The following is a 22,598-nucleotide window of genomic DNA, read 5'->3' as shown; positions in this document are numbered from 1 at the left end:
ACAGATGTCAGAGGTAGTTTCACTACTCAGAGAGTAGTATGGGCGTAGAATGCACTGCTTGCAACTTTAAGGGCAGTTAAATGGTCATTGGACAAGAATGGAATAGTGTAGGTTAGATGGGCTTCAGATTGGTGTCACAGGTCGGTGCAACATCGAGGGCCAAAGGGTGTGTACTGTGTTGTAATGTTATGTTCTAGATTGTAATTCCGCTTTACCAAAATCAACAGATTAGTGGCAACATGCAGACACTAACAAAGGCTAACCAGAAAAGCTTTTAAGTTTATTGTGAATTTTACTAAACATCAATATCACTGATCATAGTATGATATGAACCAAAGTAGGAAAGCAGTAATGCAAATTCCTTGGTGTACCAATTGATCAAATAATGCTTGATGCCAAGGGTACTTTCACCTCCCCTTAACTTCAGCTCCTTTGCTGCATTTGAACCAAAGTTGAAATGAGGTCTGGAGCTAGGTGGTCCTAACAAAGCCCAAGCCAGTGATCAGTTTACTGTTGATGGGCACTTTGCTTCTATCAGTTCGCTGATGATTCAGAGTAGGTGGACTGGGTGTTCATTGGAAGATCAGATAATTCTGCTTTTTGTTTGACATGATAAACTTGGGCAGACTTTGAAATTGTTGGGCAAGTGCCAGTATTGAGGCTATACTGGAGCAGCTTGCTCATCCTGAGCACAAGTCTTTGGTACTGTGGCCGGCATGTTTCTGAAGCCCATAATCTTGCCAGGTGCCCACATACGCACACATCCAGTGGACGCAACATATCACACAGAGTGAATTGAATTGGCTGAAGTCATTTGAATGATGGGAATTAATTCCATAAAAGTATCAATGTTAAATGAGTACTGATTCTATCGTACTGCTTAAAATTCAAGAAGGGATGAATGCTCTATGTTGCCAGAGATTCATTCACTACAAGCTAATAGAACAGTTCCAATGCATGACTGCTAAATCTCTTCTAGCTTACAATTTAAAATAAAAGCCTTAGGATTTTAAATTGTGCTGGCTTGCCCTCAATAGTTTGTCCTTTTCTGAAACTGTTCAATTTAGGATTGAATTTACTCCTTTGAGCAGAGTTAAACTGACTTAAAAATCTGCGAGGGATAGGGTTACATATGAAACCAACGAATATTGCTGCAGTATGTACCAGAACATGGACGACAATGATAACAAACTTAGTCTGTTTCTATAACAACACTAATGACATTCTATTAATATTAAAATATAACTCAAAAGATTCAACAAGTTAAAAAAGCGTTTATTTCGGATTTTTGCTTCAGCTTACATATTTATCTCCAAATATTTGATTTTTAAATTTTTTTCTTAATTTTATGTAGGTCTTTAATTCTATAAACCTACCTGATTTTCCATGCCTCCTCATTCTCTTTCAATTTTTTTGAACTGGGACCAAGTAGATTAAATCTTTCTCTGATTTGCTGAGAATCTGCTTCAAAAAGAACACTGTTTATCATGTAGCCAATCAAGAGAGGGATGATTGAAGTTTAACCTGATTACATTTTTATAGTGACGAGGGACGCCTTTTTCACACAATTCTCAGTGTGACCCAGGAAGTGCATGTAGGCAAAGCATTGAGCAAGATGACTCATCCATGAGGAGGGTAAGCAGACTCGCTGAAGCTAGTTATTATGTTGGCGGTACTCCAAAGATTAACAGCCATAAAGCACACAAACACCTATTCCTGTCTGCTCATTCTAAACTGAACTAAATACAGAACAATGTCTGAAGCCGTGAATTTGCTTAAGACTGACAATGCAGCAGTGGTTAAGAATGCCTATAACCCTTCCCTGAAATACCTTACCAACTGGCACATTTTACATTTTGATGCAATGAGATGAATACTTAAAAAAAGGTGTCAGAGTGTTTTTTATTCTTCTCCGACTTTGGTTCTAAACAAGCAATTCCATTTCAAGTTGACATCCTACTTTTCTTTAATTGCTTCTCTGTGAATCTAAACAGAAGAACAACACCTACTTTCCTAACCCTTAACTATAGTACCAGTCAGAATTCACTGGCAAGCAACAATAACAAAGCTGAGCCAATTATTAACAAAAATAACCTGATACACTTTCAATACCCACTCTAGCACAATTATTGTTAGACCTGACAACACTGTGGTGTTGTCATTGTTTGGCCACCTTGCATTGAAACAAATTACTCATGCTTATAGTAATAAAAGGAACGCAGCCCTAACCAGAAATAAAGGTGCAGCATGGCAGCTTGACCTCTGTGGTTAGTAACAGTGTTTATGACTTATGGCATTAGGGGGCAGCCTTAAAAAGGAAAAACAATATCTAGTCAAAAAAAGCTCCACTTAAATTCCTCTGCAAAGTATCACTAATCAACACCAAGGTGACTAGTACGATACAGTCATAGCCTACTTAATGACTGTATCCTAGCCTCATGTATAAAGCTGTCAGGTTCATGGTAGCAGTTATATTTTCTTTTCAAAGAGATCCTAACTAAAGACCAGATCCTGGCAAAACGAGCTACAAGAGGTTTTCATATCTATATGGTTAGGATGCAGGGCAACAGGAATGGAATGTAAACAGTGCAGGAGAGGATTTTTAAAAATTCTTTCATGGGATACAGGCATTGCTAGCAAGGCCAGAACATGTTACCGATCCCTAATTGCCCTTGAGGTGGTGCAGAATCACTACAGTCCATCTCTACACCCACAGTGCTGATGGAAGGCGAGTTCCAGAATTTTGATCCAATGATAGTAAATACATGGGGATACAGTTCCAAATCAGAATGCAATGTGGTTAGAACTTGCAGGTAGTGGTGTTCCCATGTGTCTGCTTCCTTTCTAAGTGGCAGAGGCCATAGGCTTGTAAGGTGATATTAAAGGACTTTTGTAGAATTCACAGAATCGCAGAATTGTTACGGTGCAGGAGGAGGCTTTTCCAAATGAGCACTATCTCTTAGTGCAATTCTACTGCTTTTTCCCTGTCACTAATGCATTGACTGGATTTAAATAATGATCTCATGGTGTTGAAGAAATTCTCCAAACTCAGACCTTGAGCACTGACAAAACGTATTGCATGAAATCATGGGGAGCATACCTTTCCTAATCACGGTCCGGTGCTACTCCAAAGTGCTCACGATTGTCACGGATTTATATTTGCCATTAATAGCTATACACTCTCCCAGCCAGATTGTTATCCACTCCTTTGTACGCCCACCTATTCTTCTCTCTCTTGGAGCTCTGTCCCTACCTATTGTTTACTTCTTATACCTCCCCACCCGCCCCCACACTCTATCATCTACATAGCTATCATCAGTTCTGAGGAAGGGTCACCAGACCTGTAACATTAACTTTGATTTCTCTGCACAGATGCTGCCAGACCTGCTGAGCTTTTCCAGCAACTTCTGTTTTTGGCCCTAAAAATAAGGCCCAGTATACTATCTACTTTATTAACTGTTCTGTTCCCTTATCCTCCTCAGTTTTAAATGTTTCCAAGTTTTGCATTGCCCGCAATCTTTGAAATTGTCCCCTGTACACAGGCTAGATCAGATACAAATCAGGAAAAGCAAGAATTCCAATTCCTGATTAATGCCGTCATGTTGTTACCATTTGCCCACCTTGTATTAAAACAAATTATTCACACTTACAGTCATAAAAGGAATGCAGTCCTGAACAGAAATAAAGGTGTAGCAAAGCAGCTTGACCTCAGTGGTTATCAATAATGTTAATGACTTATGGCATTAGGGGGCAGCATTAACAAAGATAAAACTTCGTCAAAATCAAAAGCTCCCCGGGTGACTGCACGACAAATCTTTCTGCAGCCCAAAAAATATCCCTGACCACTACTCTCTATTTCTTAAAACCCAGCAAATTTTGCATCCTCCTGGTTATTATCCCTATGATTCCATGAGCTTTAACTTGGTTGACTACGCTGTTGCATGGCACTGTATCAAAAAGCCCATGTACATCACTTCAACAGCATACCTTCATCGACCCTCTCAGTTACCTCTTTGAAACACTGCACCAAGTTACCTAAACATGATTTTCCTCTCAAGAAATCCATGTTGGTCCTTCTTAATTCACCTACTGGAAGGAAGGCAAGATGAAATGACGTGTAAGAGTGATAGAGTTTATTGAATGGAAAGATCAACAACATTTGTGGAGGAACCTTATGAGGGAGAATGCGAAAATGTACTGGCATGAGGCTGAGTGTTAGTGGTGGATAGATGGATGGATGGATTGATAGGAAAGGATGTGAATTGGTGTAGGGGTGTTGGACTGCTGAGACAGAGAAGGGTTGGTGAAGTTACAAGGCTAGTTGCTTTGAAAAGCGATTGCAGGAGTAGATTTAGGAAGACAGATTGGGGGCAGAGAGTTAAACGCAAATCAGAGCATACTTAAGAAGGCTGTGCCACTCTGTTTTAAGCCACTTTTGGCACTGTTTACAAGATGGCAGCACATTACTGTCTTCTTGTTCTCTGTGGCTAACCTCTATCTTCCTTTGGCTTGGATTCTGCCCTGTGGGGCTCTACAAACTGCATCATCAACTCAACAAAGGCATTGGTGAAGCAAACTGCTGCCTTACAGAATTGAAAGCCCACCACTGTAGTTTTAGGCTGTGTTGAAATTGTGGGACTATTCTTCAACTTTCATTCTAGCATGGCTCCTTCAGTTGAAATGCATTCATGCAAGCTGTTACCAGACCTAATCACGTCAGTTGAACAGTAAACCAAATTGTCAGATGTTAATGCAGTAGTAGGGTTAAAAGGCCACCCACAAACACGCCACTGAGATATCTAGGATCCCCAAAGGCTCCCTAGTACTAACACAGCAAAGTTAAAATCCAAACCACAATATTATTATGGTTTACAAAGATGGTCTGATTAATAATTGATATAGAAGGCTTAACATTAAAAGACCATTGAAGTTATGAAATACATTGAAAATAGAAGAATTCATTCAAATTGACTAAACATTTATGTATGAACAAAACAGATATTCAAAGAATCATTTTGCAATATAGAACTTGAATGTTGCTGAAAGAAATCAAATATTGGCTTAACTAAGTTTTTTTTGATACATTTGTGATACATGTGTTATTTTATAGCATTACTGTTATGGAGCATAAAACATTTTTGTTAAAAGATGCTTGTAATTCCAGAATTCTACTGTACATTTGCTTCACATTCACATACATTGATAACATGCATTGTTTCCAGTATTTGGCACAAGAGCCAGAGATATTTAAAAGGATCAGTGAGTTGGGGTATGTGGCGGGCGACTGGCGGATGTTTGATTGCTAGTTGACTGCTGGCCAATCAGAATCATCCTGCCTAGTTTAAAACTTAAACAAAACCTGGCAGTTAACTGTTAGTCATCAATAATTGATGCATTCTCTACAGCAACACCTCTACCAATCAAAGTCTACTTGCTAAACAATCAGCACTCTCCTCTCATACAATATAAATGTTGGTATTCCCTTCACTTTTTAATTCTTGTGAATTGTCCTGACAAGATATAAAAGTTTCAAAAAAAGTCTCTTACTTCAGTAATATACAAAATAAATATTAAATTCAGGATAAGCCCTCTGTATTATCCAAATTTTGTGGTCACTAATGCTAATACTTAAGCCAACTCAAAACGATACCCCCACTTCCCATTCTTGCAAGTTTTTGGGCTTCTAAAGCCAAAATCTTGAATCAACAAAAAAATTGGATATGGATATAAGACAACTGGAGACAAATGTACCGTGGACTTCTACAATAATAAGCACTGTTTTTCATGCAGAAATGTTTTACGCTCCATAATAATAGTTATAAAAATAGCAAACGTACCACGACAAACAATTACAGTTAAATTAATGTTTGGAAAGCTCAATTGCAAAATAATTTGTTTCAATTTAAAAATACAAGGTCTTAAAAAGTAACTCAGTTGACTGATTATGAAAGCATGCATACAGAAAACTGTCAATATGGTTTAAAAATGAATTGACATGACTAATCTGTATTTAACTAGAAAAGATTTAAACCTAGTTAAATCTGATTACAGCACACAAGCAATGGTACAGTATAACAAGATGGCTTTGCAAATTTCATCAGCAATCAAGTAATATTTGTAGAAATAAAATACTGCAGGAGCAGAAAATGTGAAATAAACTCAGAAAATGCTGGAAGCAGGGAACGCCTTGTGGCAACATCTCTCTATAGATGTTGCTAGACTGGCCAAATATTGCTAGCATTTCTATATTTATTAATTTATTGTTTATACTTTTTTTTAAATGAATGACCCTTTTGTAATGCCTCATACATGTCTTTGTAATCATTACAATGCATTTCAAATAGATTATTTCCATACAATCATTGGGGTTTAATTCACGGACGCTCAGACAAACTCTTGGCATGTCTGTTTAATTTGCCGAGGAACACCGTGACATTGATGAAAAGAATAGTAAATAAGATGAAAATTCAATGTTATTTTGATACAATTTAGTGATTTTCACCCAATTAACAGATGCCTGTACAATACTGAAAGTATTTCATGACAGTAAGTCACTTAGTCAGTCTTGGCAAAATCACAATTAACGATTCTTCCAAATGATTAATTTAGCATTTACGGGCCAAAGCATAAATGTTTGCATGGCTTAATACAGGGGCGTGGCTTTTCTCATTGTTCTGGAGTGATTGAAATTTGTAATCTAAATCTGGAGACTTGATAAATGTGTTTCTATTTTGATTCCTTCAGCCAACAGAACTAGGAAGTACAAAATTATTTAACAGAATTTTTAACTGGAAAAGACTTGTGTAAATATAGCAATATAGCACAATTCCATTTTTACCAACTTACATGTAGCAGATGCATCTGTTCAAGATAATACTGATACGAGTGAACATACAGTGAAACAAAGTTCTGCCTTCACATCATGTTGTATGACGCTAAGACATTGCTAAATTGGATAAATTTTAAAGAGATCTAGCAACTCAATACTGCACATTGTAATGGACAAAATCAAACTATTTCAAAATACAGTAGCGCCGCGACTTATGAACTTAATCCGTTCCGGGACCCGGTTTGTGAACCGAAAAGTTCGCGAACTGAATCAATTTTTCCCATTGTTCGGATAGCGTAAGAATGCTTGGACGGCTGTTCACAGCGCACGCACCAAAGACGAACTGAATGAGATCACGCGGAGCTCGAGAGCTTTTTCGTTCAACAAGCGCGTAGCAAAGCAGAACAATGAAACCACATGGTCGCACACGGGTTTTGCGTTTGTACCTTCGTTCATAACTTGAATTTCGTACGTAAGTTGAAGCAAAGTTTTATGTACAATCCTATTCGTAAACTGATTTGTTCTTGAACGGGGTCGTTCGTATGTTGAGGCGCTACTGTATATCAAGGAGATAGCCCATACCATAACATTTATCTTATTTAAAGGCATGTGTAAGGTGCTGCGTTCCAGATGTGATTCAATTAGGCCACCACTAGGCTTTAAACAAAACATACTTTATTCTTAAAACACAGTTAAAATATAAACAAGAAAGAAGAATCGGCATAACTTTAACTCTATTGGAATACTTAATAAAATATTATTTAAATATTAATCATTAACTGTCCTAATATAGTAGCATCCCATAAACACAACAACTTTGGCAAATGCAAGTTCAGCGAAACAGATTTTCCTCAGGTCTATCTCCAGACCAGGAGAAAGGTACATCGAAAGAAACAATCTAGCAGACAGAGAAAACTCCAGCATTTTGCCACAGCAGAGAGAGAGAGAGAGCTGTATCTATCAGCTTTAACTCCAAAACCCCAACTGAAACCAAAACTATAACCATGGGTCTGTGAGAGTCCGAGTCCACCCACTCATGCTTCTTTTGTCAAATGAAAGAAAACACTCATGCAACTGAAAGCTGTTTATCCACTGCTTCTGAAGCAGACATGTAGTACTATGGTGTCAATACCCCTCTTTAAGTGAAATTCATCAGAGCATCTCTTAAAAAGCACAGTATAATCATAGCATCTATGACATATTGTGGTCATTCAGCAGCAGCAGAACTGTATTCTCATGGCCCAGCATATCACCGAGTCTGCTATTGTCATCAAGACAAGGAATCAACCATGGTTCAATGAAAAGTGCAGGAGCAGCACCAGACATAGCTAAAAGTGAAGTGTCAACCTGGTGAGGCTACAGCACAGGACAACTTGCATGACAAGCAAGTGACAGACAGAGGTAAGCAATCCCACAACTAACAGATCAGATCTAGGCTCTGCAGACCTGCCATAGCCAATTTGTGAGTTATATTGGGTAATTAAACAACTCACTAGGGGAGAAGGCTCCACCAATATCCCTCTCCATAATGAGCTGGGGGAGCCCAGCACATCACTGCAAAAGACAAGGTTGAAGCATTTATAATTACTTTCAGCCAGAAGTGCCAAAAGGGTGATAAAATCTCCACAACCTCCTGACGTCTCCTGTGTTACAAATGCCAGTCTTCAGTTAACTTATTTCAATCCGTGTGATTTGAAGAAACAGCTAAAAGCACTGGCTATTGCAGAGGCTAGGGTTCCTCCTGACACTCAGGCAATAATTCTGAATACATGTGTTCCAGCACTAGCCATAACCAGAGCCAAGTTTTTCCAATCTAGAAACAACACTGGTATTTATCTAATATGGTCAACTGCTGGCTCTTCAGCCTTCTCTCAAACATCAGCAAAATGATTAAGATATTGGCGATGGTGATATCAAGCTGCATCTACTCAATAGGGCAGCACAGTGGCTCAGTGGTTAGTACTGCTGCCTCACATCACCAGGGTCCAAGACTCCATTCCAGGCTTGGGTGACTGTCTGTGTGGAGTTTGCACATTCTTCCTGCATCGGCGTGGGTTTCTTCCGGATGCTCCGGTTTCCTCCCACAGTCTGAAGACGTGCAGGTGAATTGGCCATACTAAATTGCCCATAGAGTTAGGTGCATTAGTCAGAGGGAAATGGGTCTGGGTGGGTTACTCTTCGGAGGGAGGGTGTTGGGCTGAAGGGCCTGTTTTGGTACTGTAGGGAATTGAATCGAATTGAATCTAACTTGTCACTGATTCTCAGTTTGAGCTACACCATGCCCAATCAGCTAACGTAGACAAAACGGCTGATGGTAAGGGGAATTTACCATGCCCACCCTTGACACCAAGACCACATTTGACCAACTGCGGCATCAAGGAGACCAATCAAAGCTGGAGTCAATAGGATTCACGGGAAAGCTCTCCACTGGTTTGAATCATATCTATCACAAAGGAAGTTAATTGTGGTTGACGGCAGCTAATCACCTCAGCCACAGGACACTTGTGGAAGCTCCTCAGGATAGTGGTCTAGGCCTAACCATCTTCAGCTGCTTCTTCAATGACTTTCCTTCCATCATAAGGTCAAAAATTGGGATGTTTGCTGATGCCTGCACAGTGTTCAGCACCATTTGTGAATCTTCAGGTATTGAAGCAGTCTGTGTCTGAAGGTAATAGACTTGAGCAGCAGTCATGTTTGGGCTGATAAATGCAACGTAACATTTGTGCCTCACAAGGCAATGACCATCTCCAAAAAGAGAGAATGAATCTTGACATTCAATCACATTATCACTAAATCCTTGACTATCAAAATCCTGGTCTTCCCATTAACCAGAAATTGAACTGGACTAGCCATATAAAAACCATGGCTAGAAGAGCAAGTCACAACCTAAGAATTCTGGAGTGGGCAACTCACCTCCTGACTCCTCAAAGGATGTCCACCATGTACATGGTTGAAGTCAGAAATGTGATGTAATACTCTCCAGTTACCCAGATGAATGCAGCTGCAACAATGCCCAAGAAGCTCAACACCATCCAGGACATAGTAAACCTATTTTGATATCCCAACTAACACGTTTAACATTCATTCCCTCAACCATTGCAGTGAGCAACTGCTACAGAATGCAATGCAACCACTCAACAAGACTCATTAGCCAGCACCTTATAAATCTGTGACCTCCATTATCTAGAGGGACAATGACAGCAGATACATGGATACACTATCACCTGCAAGTTCCCCTCCAAGTCACATACCGTCTTGAATGGAGACCAAATTGCCATTCCTTTGTTGCTGCTGGGTCAAAATCTTGGAACACCCTACCTGATGTACTGTGGTGCAGATACCCCATATGGATTGCTTCAATGAGCAAAAACTGCCAGACTAGCTAGTGATATGCACATTCCTGTGGATTATTTCAAAAATGGACCTCCTTTTTAAATGTTACATCTGAAATGTATTTGAGCACCAATGACTAAAATATCCACACTGACAAACAATCCTTTCTGGATTCCACCAAACTGCTTTCCTTCAGTTTCTGTTCTCTCTCAGCTGATTATATTAGAAGGCCAGGAGATGGGTAAAGAGCAAGAAAGAGAGGGGAAGAAAAGTCAGAAAGAGTGATGGGGAGAAAATAGAGTGTGTGGAAGAGGAAAGAGAAATATGAAAAGGAAGAAAGAGACAGGAAATGAGGAATGGGGAAAAGATGGATGGTGAATTGCAAGAGTGAAGAAACAACAGAGAGAGAGAGGGGAGAAAAGTAGGGAAGAAGCAGAATGTAAGACAGAGAAAGGGATGAGGGCAGATGGAAAGAGAGAGAGAAAAAGATAGAAAAAATGAGAGATGTGGCAGAGAGATAGGGAAATTTGGGGGTTAAGTAGGAAGAGAGCAGGAGATCGAAGAGAAGAATGTCACTTTCTCGCCTTGCTTTCTATAGCATCTAAAGTCTGAAACGTTGAACTGCCAGTCCTGTCCTTCCCTCAGTCAAGTTTCTGTAATAGGTATGGTGGTCCAGTTCTATATTTCAATACATGCCCTGAGTTCATCAGCCTTACTTGTAAGACTCCTTACATTGAAATAAGTGCAATTTAACTCTGTGGAGATACCACATTCTCTGACTTGCTCTTGTCTGACTTTTCTAATTAACTTGCTCTTTTTTGATTCAAAACCATCCTCATCTGCCTTTCTATTTGCATGCCGCACCCCCCGCACCGCCCCCCCCCCCGCCCGCCCACCCACCCCACAACCCCCCACACTCCGACTGTTATAAAGTTTCCTGAAATAGAACAAGCAAATCTCCCCACCACCATACTGGTCCTTTTCCAGTTCAGGTGAAAGCCATCTCTTTTGAACAGGTCTTTTCTGCCCCAGAAGACAGCCCAATCCCAATGATCCAAAAATCTAAATCCTTGCACATTGCACCATCTCTTCACTCATTGATTTATCTGCACTAACTTTTTATTCCTACTCTCACTGGAACATGGCACCAGGAGTAAACCAGAGATTACTGTCTTTAAAGTTGTACTTTTTAACCCTCTACCTAACCTCCCCGATTCACTCTGCAAAGCCTTAACCTTTTCTCTAATTACGTTGCTCTTATCAACGTGAACAACAATTTCCAGATTTTCCTCTCTCCTTTGACAATATGCTTCAACTATTTTGAGATGTCCTTGACCTTGGCAGCAGAAAGGCAACATGCTATCCTGTATTCATGGTTACGACTGCAGAATCTCCTGTCTATGCCCCTGACAGGAGAATCCCCAGAACAATTATTCTTTTAAGTCTTGACAAACCCCACTTAACATAAGATTAATTCTTAGTGCTCAAGGTCTGACTACACTTCTGTTTTTCTCTGAGAGACTATCCCCTTCAACAGTCCACAAAATGGAATATCTGTTTGAGAGGGGAATAGCCATTGGAAACTTAGAATAAAAATCATAGAATCCCTACAGTTTGGAAGCAGGCCATTTGCCCATCGAATCCATACCAACTCTCCAAAGAACCACCCACCCAGACCCACTCTATCCCTGTAAACCTGCATTTCCCATGGCTAATCCACCTAGCCTACACAACCCTGGACACTATGAGCAATTTAGTAAGGCCAATCCACCTAACCTGCACATCTTTGGACTGTGGGAGGAAACCGGAGTACCTGGAGGAAACCTATGTAGGCATGGGGAGAACATGCGAACTCCACACAGACAGTTGCCCAAGGCTGGCACTGAATTCGCATCCCCGGCACTGTGAGGCAGCAGTGCTAACCACTGGGCCACCATGCGGCCCTGAACAACCTTCTTACCATTCTTGACAGTAACTCATCTATCTGACTGGTCCTGCTGTGTGAACACCTTTCTAAACCTACTAATCATCACAAGCTGTGTCTCATGTATGCCCTCGGTAACATTAAACCTAAAAAGAAGCCGCTAAAAGAACCTTGCATATGAAAAAAACAACTACCATTCCTTGCTCAAAGATTTAAATCTTAAGCATGCAAAAGAGGAAAAAAAATTAAACACTTAAAGTATCAAGCATTTCGCTGAAACTCACATCGACTGAGAAAAGACTTCTCTTCAAATCCTCTGTCAGTCAGCTTTCAAATCTCCAGGTCTGAGAAAAGAAATGCTGATCCCTGATCCCTGTCGTTATTTAAACGGCTACAATAAACAAGTTGAAAATGGAAAAAAAAGCCTCTCTCCAGAGCTGTCGACAGTCATCTTTTTCAGTGTCCTATGGCTCTAGGTCCTTCCACTAATGGGACAGTTTCTTCTTGTAAATCCTCTGGAGATCACTTACGAGTTAAAAATAAGTTGATCACTTCAGGAAAATTTCTATTGGTGCCACAATCAAAATGCAAATGAAGACAGGATTCTATTCCTAAGCACATTGCTTTATTTCACAGCATCACAGAAATGTGTTCTGGTGCAGAAAGAGGCTATTCTGCCCCTCTTATGCAAATGAGCATCATTACTTAATGTCAATCATCTGCTTTTTCCCTGAACCTTTACGTATTATTTTTATTTAAATAATCATCCAATTCAATCTTGAATGCTTCAATTGAACCTGCCTGCACCAAAATTCTTGGTTGTGCATTACAGTCACGAACCACTCATCGCATGAAAAGGTTTTTCTCACTTTGCCTTTGCTTCTTTTGCAAATCACTTTCAATCTGTGCCCGATCATTCTGATACTTCTATCAGCAGAAAAGTTTCTCCCTACCTACTCCATCCAGCCATTTTATGATTTTGAAATTGTTTATCAGATCTCCTCTTTGCCTTCTCTCCAAGGAGAATAGTCCCAACCTTTCTAATCTATTTGTGCTCTTGAAGGAATGCTGTATGACTGTTGGCAACCATGATTACTGTTGCATAAACATGTTCTATAGAAAGAAAGCATAGAAGAGCCAAATAATATCCTTCAACAGCAGCACATTTAAAAATGAAAGAAAATGTAGACTAATTCTCATTGGATGAACGACATAGGAAGGGAAAAGGTTGAGATTCTGAAGGGAGATTACGGATAGTTAGGCAGAAATTTAAAAAGGTGGTCCTCGAGAGTAGTAATATCTGGATTACTCCGAGTGCTACGAGCTAGTGAGGACAGGAATAGGAGGATAGAGCAGATGAATGCATGGCTGAGGAGCTGGCGTATGGGAGAAGGATTCACATTTTTGGATCATTGGAATTGCTTTTGGGGTAGAAGTGACCTATACAAGAAGGACGGATTGCAACTAAATTGGAAGGGGACTAATATACTGGCAGGGAAATTTGCTAGAACTGCTTGGGAGGATTTAAACTAGTGAGGTGGGGGGGGGGGGGGGGGGGCAAGAGGTGGGATCCAGGGAGACAGTGAGGAAAGAGATCAATCTGAGACTGGTACAGTTGAGAACAGAAGCGAGTCAAACAGTCAGGGCAGGCAGGGACAAGGTAGGATAATAAATTAAACTGCATTTATTTCAATGCAAGGGGCCTAACAGGGAAGGCAGATGAATTCAGGGCATGGTTAGGAACATGGCACTGGGATACCATAGCAATTACAGAAACATGGCTCAAGGATGGGCAGGACTGGCAGCTTAATATTCCAGGATAAAAATGCTACAGGAAGGATAGAAAGGGAGGCAAGAGAGGAGGGTGTGTGTGGCATTTTTGATAAGGGATAGCATTACAGCTGTGCTGAGGGAAGATATTCCCGGAAATACATCCAGGGAAGTTATTTGGGTGGAACTGAGAAATAAGAAAGGGAGGATTACCTTATTGAGATTGTATTATAGACCCCCTAATAGTCAGAGGGAAATTGAGAAACAAACTTGTAAGGAGATCACAGCTATCTATAAGAATGATAGGGTGGTTATCGTAGGGGATTTTAACTTTCCAAACATCGACTGGGACTTCCATAATGTTAAGGGTTTAGATGGAGAGGAATTTGTTAAGTGTGTACAAGGATATTTTCTGATTCAGTATGTGGACGCACCTACTAGAGAAGGTGCAAAACTTGACCTAGTCTTGGGAAATAGGGCAGGGCAGGTGACTGAGGTGTCAGTGGGGGAGCACTTTGGGGCTAGCAACCATAATTCTATTAGATTTAAAATAGTGATGGAGAAGGATAGACCAGATCTAAAAGTTGAAGTTCTAAATTGGAGAAAGGCCAATTTTTATGGTATTAAGCAAGAACTTTCGAAAGCTGATTGGGACAGATGTTCACAGGTAAAGGGACGGCTGGTAAATGGGAAGCCTTCAGAAATAACGAGAATCCAGAAAAGGTATATTTCTGTCAGGGTGAAAGGAAAGGCTGGTAGGTAGAGGGAATGCTGGATGACTAAAGAAATTGAGGAATTGGTTAAGAAAAAGAAGGAAGCATACAAAAGGTACAGACAGGATAGATCGAGTGAATCCTTAGGAGAGTATAAAGAAAGTAGGAGTATACTTAAGAGGGAAATCAGGAGGGCAAAAAGAGGACAGGAGATAGCTTTGGCAAATAGAATTACGGAGTTTTTGCAAATACCTTACAGACAAAAGGGTAACTAGGGAGAGAATAGGGCCCCTCAAACATCAGCAAGGTGGCCTTTGTGTGGAGCCACAGAAAATGGGGGAGATACTAAATGAGCATTTTGAATCAGTATTTACTGTAGAAAAGGATATGGAAGATATAGACTGTCAGTAAATAGACGGTGACATCTTGCAAAATCTCCATATGACAGAGGAGGAAGTGCTGGATGTCTTGAAACGGGTAAAGGTGGATAAATTCCCAGGACCTGATCAGGTATATCCTAGAACTCTGTGGGAAGTGAGAGAAGCGATTGCTGGGCCTCTTGTTGAGATATTTATACCATCGATAGTCACAGGTGAGTTGCCGGAAGACTGGAGGTTGGCAAATGTGGGCCATTATTTAAGAAGGGTGATAAGGACAAGCCAGGGAACTATAGACCGGTGAGCATAACGTCATTGGTTGGCAAGCTGTTGGAGGGAATCCTGAGGGACAGGATGTACATGTATTTGGAAAGGAAGGACTGATTAGGGATAGTCAACATGGCTTTGTGCGTGGGAAATCATGTCTCACAAACGTGATTGAGTTTTTTGAAGAAGTAACAAAGAAGATTTATGAGGGCAGAGCAGTAGATGTTATTTTTCTAGACTTCAGTAAGGCGTTCGATAAGGTTCCCCATGGGAGACTGATTAGCCAGGTTAGATATCATGGAATACAGGGAGAACTAGCCATTTGGATACATTTAGAAGGTAGAAGACAGAGGGTGGTGGTGGAGGGTTGTTTTTCAGACTGGAGGCCTGTGACCAGTGGAGTGCCACAAGGTTTGGTGCTGGGTCCTCTGCTTTTTGTCATTTACATAAATTATTTGGATGCGAGCATAAGAGGTACAGTTAGTAAGTTTGCAGATGACACCAAAATTGGAGGTGTAATGGACAGCGAAGAGAGTTACCTCAGATTACTACAGGATCTGGACCAGATGGGCCAATGGGCTGAGAAGTGGCAGATGGAGTTTAATTCAGATAGATGCAAGGTATTGCATTTTGGGAAAGCAAATCTTAGCAGGACTTATACACTTAATGGTAAGGTCCTAGGGAGTGTTGCTGAACAAAGAGACCTTGGAGTGCAGGTTCATAGCTTCTTGAAAGTGGAGTCGCAGGTAGATAGGATAGTGAAGGCGGCATTTGGTATGCTTTCCTTTATTGGTCAGAGTGCTGAGTACAGGAGTTGGGAGGTCATGTTGCGGCTGTACAGGACATTGGTTAGGCCACTGTTGGAATATTGCGTGCAATTCTGGTCTCCTTCCTATCAGAAAGATGTTGTGAAAACTGAAAAGGTTCAGAAAAGATTTACAAGGATGTTGCCAGAGTTGGAGGATTTGAGCTATTGGGAGAGGCTGAACAGGCTGGGGCTGTTTTCCCTGCAGCGTTGGAGGTTGAAGGGTGACCTTATAGAGGTTTACAAAATTATGAGGAGCATGGATAGGGTAGATAGGCAAAGTCTTTTCCCTGGGGTGGGGGTGTCCAAAACTAGAGGGCACAGGTTTAGAGTGAGAGGGGAAAGATATAAAAGAGACCTAAGGGGCAACTTTTTCACACAGAGGGTGGTACGGGTATGGAATGAGCTGCCAGAGGAAGTGGTGGAGGCTGTTACAATTGCAACGTTTAAAAGGCATTTGGATGGGCATATGAATAGGAAGGGTTTGGATGGACATGGGCCGGGTGTTGGCAGGTGAGACTAGATTGGGTTGGGATATCTGGTTAGCATGGACGGGTTGGACCAAAGGGTCTGTTTTCATGCTGTACATCTCTATGACTCTATGAGTCTTGGAATATTTACATACAGTCGAAATAACAGCACAGAGGCCAGTATCCTGTCAACAACGCTTTATTTATGCACAGAAAGTCCTTGATTCTGGCGCAACCTCAGAATCATTACCCAGAGTGTCAGAATCTCTGACACGCTTTTTATCTTTCAGCCAGGGCTCCCTGATTGGACCAGATTAACAGCCCCAATCTAGTTAACATCATTACAATCACTACATCCCTGCTTCTCTGAATCTGAAGAAATAGGCCAGTCCTTTTTCTTGGAGAGCCTACTGGGGCGCTTTAGCACTGTGTCATGTTCCTCTGACTTGGCATCCAATATGGGAGCTTGCCTCTTGCGCCACAAACACCTCAGTAGAAAATCCCTTCTGCCAGCAAAGGTGTCGATGTGGCTACATCCTTCATGTCCATCTCAGATTCAGAAATCTTGTCAACACTTGATGGAGAGGGTGAACTACTGCTTCCGACAGCTTTGCTGACTGTTCTGAGGATCACGGCACATTTTGTTCCCACACCGTTTGAGAGTTTGCTGTTTTCATATGGTCCACATGCTTGTTCAGGAGCATCACATCTACCCGAACAGTATAAATCACTGGTCCTGACCTTGCGTCGACCATGCGGAGCCATTGCTGTAATTCTTACGCCAAACTTCATCCCCTGCAGTAAACTGCCTGTCTTGCTTGCTGGAGTCTTGGGCCTGGCACTGGCATTCCCAATGCCATTTCATCCTCTGTCCCACCTCTGGGAAGATCAGATTTATCCTGGTCTGGAGTCTTTTACCCATTAGTAACTCTGCCCAAGCTGTCCCAGTAGTTGCATGAGGGGTGGTCATGTAATCAAATAAGAACCACGACAACTTGGAATCTAGTGAAGCTATAGGCTGTTACTTCAAATCTGCCTTCAAAGTTTGGACTGCTCTTTCTGCTAGGTCATTGGAGGAATGCATGGTCTGGAACTGTCCATATACTTCAAGTCCCATTTGACTTTAGGAAATGCTCAAAGTCCCTGCTGGAAAACAATGGCCTGTTTATTTGTGACCAACACTTCTGGGCGTGCGTGTTTCGAAAAAGATGCACGCAGTTTTTTCTATTGTCGCCGCCTCCCCGTATTTGACAAATGAACACTGTGCATGCCTAACCACTTTTAATGGGCACCCACAATGACTAAGGGCCTTTTAAAGGACCTGCATAGTCAACGTGTAACCGAGTCCAAGGTTTCCTTGGCCATTTCCGTGGATGTGGGGTAGCCGCTTGCAGTAATCTTTCTTCTTGTTGCCACTTGACGTACTGCCTGATCAAGGTGGCTATGTCTCCCTTCAATCTGGCCACCAGACATTACTTCTTGCTGTATCTTCATTTTGGAGACACTTGGATAATCCTGGTGGAGTTCAGCCAGTATCTAGTGGCGACCTTTGCTCAGGATAATCACTCTTGCACCCTGTAAAAGTATGCCATCCTCTACTGTGATCTAGTCTCTCTTGGTCCAGAAAGGTTTCAATTCTGGTTGCGATTGTCCTTTGATTTACCCCTTCATCACCAGCTATTTCAATTCTGACAGGACTGGATCTTTCTGCATCCTAAGTCTGATATTGTCAGCTGTGACTGGAAGTGTGTTCAGAAAATTTAAAAACCAACTCTTCTATTGGTGGTACCACTAGTGGTGTATCTGCCAATGGGAGGCAGCTCAATGCGTCCACTTTTGCTACATGGCCTCCCGGACAGTGTTCTAACTTCTAAGGACAGTGTTCTAACTTCTAATTATAGGCACTTAGATTAGAGCCAACCTCTGAATTCAGCCTGAAGCTATGGACGGCACTGCCTTGTCCTCTATAAATAGACCTAGCTCAGGTTTGTGATCTCGTATTATGATCAATCTTCATCCATTAAGGTACTAGTGGAACCTTCTGACTCGAAATATGAGTCCCCATCCTTCTTTCTCTATCTGGGCATAGTTATGTTCTGCCTTAGCTAAAATCCAGGATGCATACTCTCTTGGGTGTTCCTCTCCATTGGGCCACCTATGAGTTAATACCACCCGGGTTCTGTACAGGGAGGAATTGAACATCAATATCAGGTCTCGTGGACTGATAGTGTGCCAAAGGGTGATAGCTTTCTTCACTTGACTGAAAGCTTTCACTTGGCTATGCAACCAATCCAAGGCTGACTCTTTTTTAGGGGTGGCACGGTGGCTCAGTGGTTAGCACTGCTGCCTCACAGCACCAGGGTCCCAGGTTTGATTCCAGCCTCGGGTGACTGTCTGTGTGGAGTTTGCACATTCTCCTTGTGTCTGCACGGGTTTCCTCCGGGTGCTTCGGTTTCCCCCCACAGTCCAAAGATGTGCAGGTCTGGTGAATTGGCCATGCTAAATTGCCCGTAGTGTTAGGTGCGCTAGTCAGGGGTAAATGTACAGGAATGGGTCTGGGTGGGTTGCTCTTCAGAGGGTTGGTGTGGACTTGTTGGATGGAAGGGCCTATTTCCACAGTGTAGGGAATCTAATCTAATATAATCTTTTTTAGGAGTTGATGCAAAGGTGCCAGGATGCAGGCCTGATTATGTATGAACTTCCCATAATAATTCATCAGCCTGAGAAATGATCTAAGCTTCTGGATATATGTGGGAGCCAGGGCACCTTGTTTACCCCTACTTTATCTTCCAATGGTATAATCCGGTCTTGTCAACTCTGTAGCCCAGGTAGGCCACTTGAGGGGACTGGAACTCACATTTTACCCTTCATAGGTGTACGCCCACCTTAGAAAAACATCTAAATAATATACTCAAGTTCTTTAAGAGCTCCTTAATAATGTTATTAGCATGTCATCTAAATGGCAACCTGAGGTAGACCTTGCAAAATGTTCTGCAGCATCTGTTTAAAAATTGCAGAGACTGACGATGCTCCAAATGGCAGGCTTGTGTTATCGGTACAAAGCCTATGGGTGTTATTTGTTGCATACTTCTGAGAATCCTCATTTAAATTCAATTGCAAGTATGCGTGGCTCAAGTCCAGCTTCATGAAGGACAGCAACCCTGTCAGATTTGCGTACAAATCCTCTATCTGAGGGGTTGGGTACTCATCCAGTTGCAAAACGTGGTTTACTGTCCCCACTGTTTGGAGTCCCCACAAAGGCGAACCAACCTGTAGGGCTTTACAATCGGTACAAATGGTGCTAGCCATTCTGCAAATTGGACTGGTTTGATGATTCCTTCACTTCCAGTCTTCTGATTTCTGCCTATATTTTTGCCCAGAGAGAAAATGACATTGGGATGGCTGGGCAGAAATGGCTTCTGGTCAACGTTCAAGCTGGCAAGGTAGCCTTGGTTCCTCTGTTAGTCCCTAGACCTTGCTGGAAGACATCTTATTGGACCTTCACTCTGGCAACCATTTTCTAACTGAAAAATGTTGAGCTGATCTAGGTGAATCTCTTTGAACCAATTTCACCCCATCAAGCTCGGGCCCAAGCCGTTTATTACAATCAGCGGTAATTGAACCAGCTGCTTTTCACAAGAAACTGGAACCAAAGTTGTACCATTAATCTGTAAAAGTTCCCTGGTATAGGTTCTCAGTCTAGCCAAGGTCCTGTGCAAACTTAAGGGTTGGAGTCCAGAATGAATTTTGTTAAAACTGATTCTGCAATCACTGACACAGCCACACCATATTGATCTCCATTAGAACTGGATGACCATTTAACCAGACGTTTATTTTGTTGGTTCTGATTTGGATGTTGCTCAGCAATTTAACTTCTCCAACTCAGATGTAGATGGACTTTTCAGCGTATGAACTCTCCTGGATATAGGTCTGTGAGTTCCCTTAGTCAATTTAGGTCTAGTAGGACTCTTTTGCTGTCTCGAATCTACATACCGGTAGCAACTACAATGGCTTCCTAGCCCATACCCTAAAGAAAACTTTAACCATTGGCCAAGGCTTGGCTTTATTTTGGAGGTTTGCTGTGGGCTGACCTAGAGTCCCTCCAATTAGGGTATGTCTTGACTGATGCTATGCAATTGCCTGCACTCAAGTGGTGATCTCCAAGCTTAGGTGGACTGGCAAAAGTGTCCACTTCCATGTAAGTAACCTACAATTCCTGTGTCTACTTGCTGCATTTTCCAATGATAAAGCCAGTGTAGTGCCTGTTTGAAGTCTAGTTGAGCTTCAGCGCTTTTGCACAGTTACATCATTATTGCCACTCATATGCACTGAAATAACTCCAGAGGTCGGTATCCAACACCAAGTCACCCTTTATTTATAGATGAAAAGTCCTTGATTCTGCCACAGCCATGTCAGAGTCAGCACGCAGAATATCAGAATCTCGGACATTCCTCTGTTTAATTTGTCAGCCAGGGGTCCCTAATGAACAGCCCCAATCAAGGAGCTCACATTCTATGAGGTTCAGCTGGGCGACCTCGTTACAATCACCACAACTGTCTTTTCTAAGATAGTCAACAGATAGATGTGGTGCTCCCTCTTTTAATCCCGCTGCCTGCCTATTCTAAATACACTTAGCTGTAGTAAAATAAAAATATGCTGGACCTGTCTTCTGCAGGAAACAAAACAAATCCAAGCACTGTACCTTGTTTGAATTAAACAAAAATATGGGAATGACAGTTTCTTGATGAATTCTCTATTCTTTTCATCAATACTCAAAAACCAAAATACTTTTAGTTAGATTGATGTCTAATGTCAAGGAACAGCTGCCTTAAGACTGAATGTTTTTAAACACCTTCTAAATATTATGCAGTGATCAAAAGCTAGATTAAGTACTCACTGGCTCTCAGGATATTTTCCTTGCTGCTGCATCGTGACTGGACCTGCAGGGAGAATAGACATTATTTTTTAAGACTATATTATGAACAGATGCCTCAAACAAACAGACATGCAGTGAGTTATAACAGCATAGATCATGATGAACAAAGCTGGATCACCACGATGAAATGAAGTTTGTGCGAAGATGCTATAATGGGGAAGCTTATGATTCCTCGCCCTAGAATATTAAAATGCAAAAGCATGAAATCTGGAAACCCATCAAAATGGAGGCAAAAGTTATTAGACAAAACATCATAGCTCAAAGAAAAGTTGCATCAGATCTGCTAAGCATAAATAGCCATGAAAACTGCATGAAGGAAGAAAAGTGTCAGAAATGAATGTGGCATGTTGCAATAAACTAATCCATGTAGAAGGGCTTGTGTGTTCTGGAGCTAGCAATATTCTTTAGAAATATAAACATACATACATACACACGCACACACACACACAGACACAAAACACCAAGAATTACACCATATATGAATTAGGAGGCTCTAAATGCGAAAATGATAATTGAAAGTTCTAAGACAAATGTTCAAGGCGCAGACTAGTGGACAGTGTTAAGGTGGGAGAAACAGACAGTCAAGAATCTTCACATAGATAGAATAGCAAGGAGCTAGAACTCATAGCGCAAAGCAAAGTTTGCGAATGGTAGAAGCTCCTTAGATCAGTAATAGTTACTCGCGAGTTGTATCCTCTATGCCTTCTGAGTTCATCTTTAAGCCCTTCCAACCTATGGTGGAGCTAATGCGTAAACAAAAACAAAAGATTTATAATGAACAGAGAAGCTCAGAAATCTAATAAATTTCTTTAAGAAATGAAATAGTAAACAAAAGAACTAATGAGAGGTTTAATATAGATTTGGCCTTTTACACTTTTCAAACGCACTTGCTATTAACACACGAGAAAACATGCAAATTGTGGAACCACCAGCATTAACCCACACACAAGACTGGGAAAACAGGCAGGAACTGCTTGCTGATTCAAGCAAAAAAGGGCCATAAAGCACAGAAAGGAGCTTAAAAGAACATAAAATAAATATCAGTTGTACAGCATGCTACATTCCCCACTATAATCCTACACCATTATATTTTTGCACAGTGATTTTTGTTAATTATATAAACATGAACATGCCTAGTCCCAGTCAACGTCCCTCTCACTTTCTTTCGATGAAC

General features: G+C 41.3%; 1 protein-coding gene across 30 annotated transcripts in view; it reads right to left on the bottom strand.

The window, feature by feature from the left end:
• Positions 1 to 22,598, bottom strand: part of LOC122553706 (gephyrin) — a 540,724-nt gene that overhangs the window by 134,168 nt on the left and 383,958 nt on the right. For 22 of the 30 annotated variants that reach the window (XM_087989971.1, XM_087989989.1, XM_087989980.1 and 19 more), the window contains 2 exons: positions 22,105 to 22,167; positions 21,386 to 21,428 (listed from right to left, as the gene is read on the bottom strand). In XM_087989971.1, coding sequence (XP_087846097.1) covers positions 21,386 to 21,428; positions 22,105 to 22,167 — 106 coding nt within the window. The remainder of the gene's footprint in view (positions 1 to 21,385; positions 21,429 to 22,104; positions 22,168 to 22,598) is intronic. The other 8 variants (XM_087989990.1, XM_087989979.1, XM_087989982.1 and 5 more) reach the window with 1 other exon arrangement.

The sequence above is a fragment of the Chiloscyllium plagiosum genome, unplaced genomic scaffold (assembly GCF_037043375.1).
Source record: "Chiloscyllium plagiosum isolate Xiang-an unplaced genomic scaffold, Cpla_swu_hap1 HiC_scaffold_8, whole genome shotgun sequence".
NCBI classification, from domain to species: domain Eukaryota; kingdom Metazoa; phylum Chordata; class Chondrichthyes; order Orectolobiformes; family Hemiscylliidae; genus Chiloscyllium; species Chiloscyllium plagiosum.
This window is presented reverse-complemented; position numbering and strand designations above follow the sequence as displayed.